Below are 10038 nucleotides of genomic sequence, written 5' to 3' on the forward strand. Positions count from 1 at the left end.
TGTTTTATTTTTAAAAAACTAGATTGCTCATTGACCAAGGCAATGCTAGTAAACAAAATAAACAACCTAAACTTAATTTAGTCAGTATTACTATCACTGTTGTCCCAATCCTTTTGACTGCTAATAATAATTTTCCAAATTTGTTCATGATGCCTGTAGTAGAATGAGATTTCATCACCCTGAGAAAAATTACTCTCTTCAAGGAATTTATACCAAGGTTGCACAACAAATTTTTCACCAATTCCAATATCAAGAACAATAATATTCCACTGTAATGGAGGCCCTAATTTTCTAAGGATTGTCATGTGTTGATCGCAACCATTTAGATGTGTAGTTACACAGCATGGAAAATTCAGCAAAAGAGGATAAATAATAATTATATTTAAGTTTGTATTTATATAAGTCATAATAAACTTTTTGTTATCATTACTAAAGGGTGCGATGCGTCAATCATTGATTGTATTATTTCAAGTGTCAAAATATGCTTCCTGGATATCATCCACGGTCTTCCGGAGGTCTGCTGTTCCAGTGGTGGACTGAAATGAAGGTCGAATACTGAGATGTGGTCGATGGCAAAGAAATAAATGATGGTAGATTCATAAATGGCTAATTCTTTTCTAAATTGTTTGAGTCCTTCAACAAAGAAAATTTTGCCCTTATGGAGTCTGACTTGGATTTGGTATACAACTCCATTATATTTTAAGCGGACATATTTGGGATATTTTGGTGCCCACTGAATGTGGTAAAAAAATGGGACTTTTATGATGTCCTGCAAGAAAATATTGCATGTAAAATTATAATAAATAAGCTGCAAAAAAAAAAAAAAGCAAAGAAGAAATGAGTTTTAATGCGATATTACCCTATCATTGTGGAACGTGGTTCTAAACTGCATGATTGCTGGTTTTTTTATAAATGGAAGTTCCACCTAGAATAAGATTGGACATAAAGAGCAACATAACTGTGTTATTCAAATAGATAATAATCAAACATGAGCAGGTACAGAAAGTGTAATTATGTTTAGTAATTTCAGAGGCATACACAATTCTAGATCAGCAGTTAAATTGTCGAAACAATATATTAGGTTCTGGCGTTGCTGATCAAACATGGAGGAAATTAAACAACATTGCAGGTTGGCGAAATGATACAAAAATGGCATGATTTAATAGAAATGAAGATATATATTGTAGTTTTGTTTAGTCATTTTAGAAGTATGTGTAATTCTAGATTAGGACATTTAGATGAATATAACCTTCTGCAATTGCTGATCAAACATACAGGGAATTAAAGAATATTTCAGTTTTGTGGAATGTTAACAAAATGTATGTAAGAAAAACTCGTCTCTAGCTGAAGAAATCAATACCAGGAAAAAATATGAATAACCAAACAACTACATAGAAAATAAAATTATCAAACAACATATTTGTTGTGAAAGAAAGATCCAGAACTTTCATTCTCTGATGAATGGCAGACATTAACTTCAAAACAGAAAAAGGATGACAGACACAGGAAATCATGATAATGATTCAAATGGAATAATCAAATGACATGCATTGCTATAATCTTGCACAACAAACTATATATGGATATTGTATCAATGTAATTAATTAATATGAGATGAATATAAAGATATAAAAATTGTATCTTTGATAGCTTACAATGATTTTCAGCATCGTGTGAAGCCCGATTGACAGTTGCATGGACACTATGCGGTGGTGTCTTTGGTTGGTTATAATGATCTTCAGTATGGGATGAAGCTGGATTGACACTTGCATGGACACTATCCTGAGCATTAAGATGGACCTTTTGTTGTCTAATACGCTTTCTGTTGCTCCTGACTTTTGCTGAATCAGACTTGCTTATAAATCTATGGTTTTCCATGTTTCTGTTGCCTTTAGTTGATCATATTGTAGTTTATATTTGGACAATGCAATATTGTTGGAAGGAACAATTATATTGCAAACTCAAATGCTAAAAGACAGAAACAAACACCGAGGATTGTTGAGCATGTTTCAGTTTAACATTTCTGTAAAAGCTAATTCAAATGAGGTCTGTCATAATTAACTTAAGTAGTAAGTAATGAAATGCAAGTAAAAGAATGTAAAAACAAATTTCGAATTGATAGCTTGCAAAATCTGGAAACTTTTAATTCAAATAATAATGACACATGTACCTATGGACATGGATTGCTAACATCGATAAGGAACTTGATATCAAGTATGTTATGAGGAACAGAAGTAGCGTTCATTAATTGATAAAACATTTAGCCTCCCCTCCTTTAAAGTCATATCTTGTGTAATTTTTAAAAAGTGTGCGAAATTACATGATGAATACATGAGAGCTATTTTTGTTTCTTCCTGTATACATGCGGAACTGCATACTAGATTTTGCTTGATACATATTATAAATTAACTTAATTAAATTAAACTCAGTCTATTAAGCTCGACACACGCGTTGACCGATAAGGAATTTGGTATCAAGTATGTTATGAGGAACAGAAGTAACATTCATTCATTGATAAAACATTTAGCCTCCCCTTCTTTAGAGTCATATCTTGTGTAATTTTTAAAAAGTGTACGAAATTACAAGTTTCTTCCTGTATACATGCGGAACTGCATACCAGATTTTGCTTGATACATATTATAAATTAACTTAAATTAAATTAAGCTCAGTCTATTAAGCTTGACACTGGTGTTGACCAAATTTGTTAATAAAGACATTTACTCAATATAAACAACGAATTACCCACACATGCTTCAATTACCGTGGAATAAATAATATTTTTTTTAATCTGTGATTTATATAATAATGAATCACAATCCCAGTTAATAAATTAACACATCTCAACATTGTGCAAAAGATTTAAACAGCATGTCAGGCTGGAATAATCCATAACCCATGCTAGTATTAGCGCAATGTTTGACAGGATCATAGATGAAAATAAAACAAAGAAAAGAGTTCCATAACAATTTCCAAATAAACAGAATGTTAAACTGCAATAGCCCATGCCAGACAGGGTTACACATTAAAATAAAACAAACATAGTTCAATTACAATTTCCAAATAACCAACAAAAAAGGAAAAAGTGTTGGCTATTCCTAACCAACAAAATCTATTCAATCTGGTCAAGTTTTGCTAATTTGTTGGACAATAGCTGAGCTGGTGCAATCTGGGAGCTTCTTGCTTCATCATCACATTCATGAAATGGCTGTCGTTTTGTTGGTGTCAAGGGTAGCCCAATAAGTGGATCATGGTCTGCTGTTATAGAAATGGATTGCTGGATAGAACAAATAATAACAATAAGTTGATGCAAAAGTTGAACTTGATGCAAATCTCAGTCGCAATTTTTGATCCCATTCGATCATCTCTATGCATGTGGATTAGAATCCTGGTCCAAATATCTCTATGCAAATACTATATTGGAAACAGATGCCAATACTGAAAACTTACATATTCATTGTGGACAGGATCATTGGAATCAAACGGTGTTGTAACTTAAATCTTTGAACATGTCTGGATAAGATGTTGATTGATACCGGCAGAATGGATGCAAAATAAATTAGCATATAAATAACATATAGATATAACAATAATGAACAAAAATAACTCCATAAAAAAGCACCTCAACATCAAGCAACATGTCCAGAACATCATTAATTAAAGTTAAGTCAGTTGAACATTTCAAAACAGCAGAATTTTATACTGCGGTTGGATTTTGATTTTGAAGGCGAGCAGATGACCCAGTAGTTTATCAAGTGCTTTTGGGGAGACATTTAAATCCAGATCACCATCCTTGAACAGGAAAAAACACAAATAAAATTAAAGATAATCCCAAGATTCAAATTTGTATTTTGAAATTATAGACACCTACTTCTACTTTGAGGGTATTGACTTCATCAGCTGACTGCCCAATCAATTTAGTGCATTCATGATCCCACAGGAGAAATTTTGTACTTTCATCTTTATAATTGACCATCACTTCAACTCTATATCTGGAAACATATATAATAGCGTTAATTGATAAAAATAAATTCAAACATAAATATAGTGCCACAGAAGTTTAAAAAGGAAAACAAAGACCTAAGCACAACTCGATCATTATGCCTGCCACATGGGCACACAAACGGTTCTGTATAGACATTTGTTTTCTTATGGCACTGAATGCAAGCTTCATAACACCATGAATGATTGTCCATAACAATTCTCGTGATTGTACCAACAGTAACTTAAACAAACTCCTGCAGGAAATATGAGAGTCATAAAATTCAGCAGGAGGCAGCCAAAGAAGCGATAAACAGGTAAACATATATAAGACAATTACTTCACCAAGGTTGTTTATCTCAGAAATGGTCTTTGCCTCTGACTTCAAAATGAATGTTTCCTTTGATGATAACTGAGGAGAACTTGAAGGCTGTGAACTCCACTGAGAACGACGTGTCAAAACTGAATGGATCTCAATGCCCAATTCTGAAAGCCTATACATACTAAATCAATAACAGACTGAAGGAAAGAAAAACAAACATATATTAATAACAACATCAGGAAAATACTTCAGATTGAATTCTTCAATTGGTGCCACTGGCTGATTAATAGTCAATTTAGAAGCCTTCAAAGAATTGCTAACTGAGCATGGATAGGATCCTGCACCACTCAGAAATAAAAGCATAAGTTGGATCTGATGAAGATGAAAAACAACACACTTATATCACAGTATACCCTGGCCCTCTTTAATTCTGGAATTGGTCAACAACACAATAATAGGCCCTTCAGTCTCATGTTGATCCAAATATTCCAAAAATTGGAGACAATAATTCTCCCATAGAGTGCAAGACAACAATTGGTTACGGAAGAAAAAACAAACCATTATACAAACAATTAATTAACAACATACAACGATAAATCGTAGAATCATTAATAACTCATAGAACATATCAGACGTTTACCTCAAATTCATAAGGTTAAAAACAACTCTCTTACTTTTGGGTGAAATATGACGAAAGACAACCTCGTCAACCACACCAATGACGTCTAAAAAATTGAGTAAAAATCAGTAACAGAAAACAAAACCCACAAACACTGGTGATGAAATTAGAAATGTAAATCTAGCTGCGCTAACCTACTAATAGGTCAGACTGTAATTGGCCAACAATGACATCTGGAAAATCTGCAAATCTATAATTTTTAAAAGGAAGCTTATCCAATTGCCACTGTCTGACAATCATGACTCCAATAAATGCCAATTTATATGGATGATCACAAACTCTGTAATGTCCATCATTCTTGTTGACTTTAAAATTGTGCATCACATAAGTACAATCTTCTTTCAAATCCATTTTCCATCTCTTTAACTGGTCTTGCTTACAGACCAGATGGATTTGATCACCCTATGAATAATAAAAATATCTAACTAATGGCTACAAATAGAGATAATTCATGAACAAAAAGCACAAATTAAAAGCATACATCAGAGTCAATAATGGCCATCTCAGCTTGTTCAGACCTGCTCGGCGTCCCAACAAACCAGAGCTCAGTTATCCTTACAGCAAGTTTCAGAGTTTCTTTAGATCCATCAATGGTTTTTATCTTGTCAGCAATATGTGCCATCAGTCTGAACAAAAACTCAGAAACATACATAGAAATTGAAACCACAAAACAACCACATAACATGATAACAACAACAAATATAATTTTATTTATTGAAAAAAACAATGATAAGTCAAACCATAAATATGATAACTAAGGTTGAAAGAACAATTGAACTGACCTGATTCTGTTTTTTTGGACAGCCAACAACAACACCAAAAAGGAACAACAATATATAGTATCTATCAAGCACAAAATATTTTTGTCATGATAAATAACATCAGACAAAAGATGAATTAAAAAAACAGGCAATAGGCAAGCATGCATAAATATGGAGCAAAACTTAAGGGTTGGAATAAAACCTTACCTATCACTATTATACAACTTTGTTGTCCCTGTATAAACAACAACCAAAACAGACACAAATTAAATTATCAGGCAAGGTAGCCACCAAATAGCACTATCAACCAAAAAACATTGCATGCATGGCCATTGAAGGTGACGTGGATAGGAAAATAGTACTCTCGCAATGACACCTCAGCTATTACCCGATTTTGTTGGTCCTGGCTAAAAACATACAAAAAATGACATCAGGCGACAGGCCGATCGTAAAAAAGGGTAAGAAACAAACATGCATAAACCATGAACATTATAGATTACCTCGAACATTCGCCTGCAAACACCAAACAACATCACCAAAACAGTCTTTAGAAAAAACGATGAAAAAAAAGAGATACATAAATAGACACATCTCATTGCACTGATCGGGGGCGCAAGCGACACCACAGATTACCAAAATAAACAACATCGAACATGCATGGATGAAACAAAAACATGTGTGACCATTAACAAACGTAAAGAGAAAACCAAAACCACAAAAAGTCAAAGCAAAATGCTCGACAACAGTAAATGTGCATAAAATGAAAGCCAGGGTAACAGACAAAGATGCATACATATCAGAAAATATTTCAACCATGACCATTATAGGTTAATTTTGAAAATTAGACTGTGAAACACCGAACAACATCAGCAAAGGAATCATGAGAGAAAAACATGAAAAAAAACTTAAAAAACCAAATTAATCAGCAAGCGACACCACAGATGACCAAAAAGAAACAACACCAAACATGCATGTATGAAAACAAAACACTTGTGACTGTAAACATGTAAAGAAAAAAACAAAACCACCAGAACTCAAACCAAAATGCACGACAACAGGAAATCTCCATAAAATGGAAACTGTGAGCAGCTGAAAAATTTAAACCTAAGAACCAAGAAAACTTGAAGCAAAACCAAATGTGCACAAAATCGATGGCTGAGAGTAGATGAAAAATAAAACTTCAAATGATGGAGGTACAAAAACGAAAAAGAAAGAAACCAAACCAAGCAATGAAAACAGTGAAAGAATGGGCAAAGACAGAGTAAGAACTTTCTTGTTCTTAAATGATCGGGAATGCATGCAAAAGGTGGAGTAGTAGTTGAAGGAATGACTGGGAATGCGTGCAGAAAGCGACAGTTGGAGTCAGACTAAAATACCCAAAAAATGAACAAATTGGGATTTTTTTTCCTCGAATCTGTTTTATTTTTGTGTGTTATTTAAAAAATTGATGTTATTATAGTAATAATTTTAGTGTTGAAGGTGAAGTCGCCCTGGTGAAAGTTAGAAATGTTTGTATTTGTATTAATTTAGGTTATTACAATTTAATCGAAAAAATACAGGGTATAATAATAATGATCATATTTCAGGTTAAAGCATAACAACACAAAAAAAAACTTTAGCTAGAGTTTATTCATAATAATAATAATAATAATAATAATAATAATAATAATAATAATAATAATAATAATAATAATAATAATAATAATGAATAATAAAATAAAATAGAATTTGATGGAGTGGTCACTTCTAATGAATAGAAAAAAAAATCACTTGTTAATTTGCATTCCATTCTCTAGTAGAGATGGTTTAAGCAGCCAAAGAGAAATCTCCCTGCAAGAATACAAATGGTCGTACTCATTTATCATCTAAAGAAGACAAATTCTTGTAAACTTTTAAGGCTCAATTTAAATATAGTTGTAACAACAGACTCCTGCCATTCGTAAGGAAAATGATATCACGATTCTCAAAGAAACATTTTAATTTAAATCACCAATATAATAATCAAACATGCTAAATTTTAATAATGTACTTAACATGTTACACTTAGTTGTAGATTGTTTTTTTTTAATATCGATAAAATAAGTTTGATTTTTTGCAAAAAAAAAAATAAACAGTTAACACAAGTCTAGCCAAATATTTTCCATCTACAAAGATCTGTTTGTTTTTTTTTTATTCTCTTTTATGTAAAATTTGTATAAAACAAACTATGGTAACCATATTTTATTTTCATAATTAATACTAATATTAATTATTGACTATATCTATGCTGAATCATGAAAAACATTATAAGTTTCATGATACATATTTACAGTCAATAAAAATGACACTATCAATATAATTAGAAAGCATGGTTTTGGGAAAAAAAATAATAAATGCATCATATATATTGAATGGCTGAATAAAAACTTTATCTCCAGCTATATATATCCAAACATGTACAATTGATATAATTAACCATATGACATCTATCATTATACACTTTAAATGTAAAGCAACAAAAAGTTATTAAAATATGCAAAGAGAAATTGGGAAAAAATGCATATAAATTGTGCTCAAAACAATGTAAGAAGAATAGTCTTGTAGGAAAAAAAGTTTTTAAAAAACGGTGAGCAAATAATAATAATCATAGTATTTCAGATGTATGCCAAAGTCAATTACTTTTTTTTAATTACATAATAGGAATAAAATTATAACCAAGCTTAATTAACATATAAATACGAAAAATATAACTAAATAGAATAAAAGGATACTTAATTAACATGGTTAACCTTGGTAGGCAAAACCATTGAATCAACAAAGTCATAAACATGAAATTGTCTGATACCGTAATGTATTTGAGTAACAACATTAATCAAAACATAATAGAAATTAACAAAAAAGAGTCTGTGTGCATGGTCTCTATGCATTATCTTTAGCTGGAGAGGTGCTCATCATCCCATATAACTTCTTTTCTAAATAGAACTTCCCATACATGTTCGTCAAATCTGAAGAAGAATATTACCTCATCTCCAACCATTAAATTATTTTCAGAGATATTGGAACTATGGCTGGGCAACAGATGGGACACCATCGTGCATGGTGAATCTGCCATTGGTTGCGTTTGCCATAGCCTCTTCGAACAAGAATCACTTTTTGTGATCCAAACAAAAAATTGAAAGCTGCTTGCTGGTGGAAGGACCTGCATTGAAAAAAAGCAGTGCTCATACGACTAAATGTTTTCCCTGTATTGTATTTACAACACTCAGGGTTATTTAAATTAAACCAATATAAAGACAAAAATTAAAGAATAGAATAACTTTGTTGTCATAAAGAAAAATTGGGATGAGAAAAATAACAACATGTAGTCAGCGTTAAAGCAAAATAAAAGAAAATAATTTAATAGCAAGAACATAATTGGGTGGCTAGCAAACCATTACCAAAGGGAGGCTCTGTTGCATGATGTGTTCGGTGACATCGGCTGTAAAGATGTGTCACCTAGTTGCCAGAACCGACCTTGGACGACCCTGTCTAAGGATAGGTCCAATGACATCCACCTCGAAGGAAGTATTTTTGTCAGCAGCAAAAAAGCGCATGATGACGCTATCGTCAATGCCATGAGTTCTTCTAAATTGTTTTAGCCCATCAAAAAAGAAGTATCGGCTGCCATATTTGCGAAGCCTAACAAAATATGTCGTTCCATTATACTAAAACAAAACATACGTCGGGTAATATGGCCTCCATTGTCTATGGTAAGACAATGGAACCTCAATGATGTTCTGCAGGGAAACATCTAAATATTAAATAAAACAATTTTGTTTCATATGAAATAAGAGAACTGGAAAAATGGTTAAATGTTGACCTTGGAAACACGGAATGTGGCCGAAAACTGTATTGGTGCCAACCAGTTAGATGGGCCCTATAGCACAAAAATTAATTAAATTAGTCACAAAACAAAGCATGAAATAATTTATCAAAAACTGGACAGGAAAAAATAAAGAACAAATATTAGACATCAAAATGTAGTTTTTATAAGTCAAAATATGAAAGTAAAAGCCAAGTTGTTTGTATTGTGTATATTATCGGTATGAACTGTGGAGTTCAGGGCAGACAATATTGAATGGCCTATGCTACAGATTTTCTATGACTCTGAATTTTTAATGCAGAAAAAGGTTTTGTTCTCAAGTTAGCATTATAAATTATAAAACTGGGGCAGTAATTTATATATGACCTATAACAGACAACAGTCCTTGAATATGGATCATTCGTAAATTATAAAAAACCTAATGCTATCAGAATTTGATGCTATGAGCGAGTATTAT

The 10038-nt window shown here is 32.1% G+C and overlaps 1 protein-coding gene across 1 annotated transcript; it reads right to left on the bottom strand.

The window, feature by feature from the left end:
• Window positions 1–3109: 3109 nt before the first annotated feature.
• On the bottom strand, window positions 3110–9312 carry LOC114411233. The gene is made up of 7 exons (XM_028374978.1): window positions 9233–9312; window positions 5461–5605; window positions 5114–5381; window positions 4975–5025; window positions 4548–4638; window positions 4319–4472; window positions 3110–3274 (listed from the first exon to the last, which is right to left on the bottom strand). Exons 1-7 carry the CDS (start codon window positions 9310–9312, stop codon window positions 3110–3112), a joined length of 954 nt encoding a protein of 317 aa, XP_028230779.1.
• Between the last annotated feature and the right edge of the window lie 726 nt (window positions 9313–10038).

This window comes from Glycine soja, chromosome 5, assembly GCF_004193775.1.
Source record: "Glycine soja cultivar W05 chromosome 5, ASM419377v2, whole genome shotgun sequence".
Classification (NCBI taxonomy): domain Eukaryota; kingdom Viridiplantae; phylum Streptophyta; class Magnoliopsida; order Fabales; family Fabaceae; genus Glycine; species Glycine soja.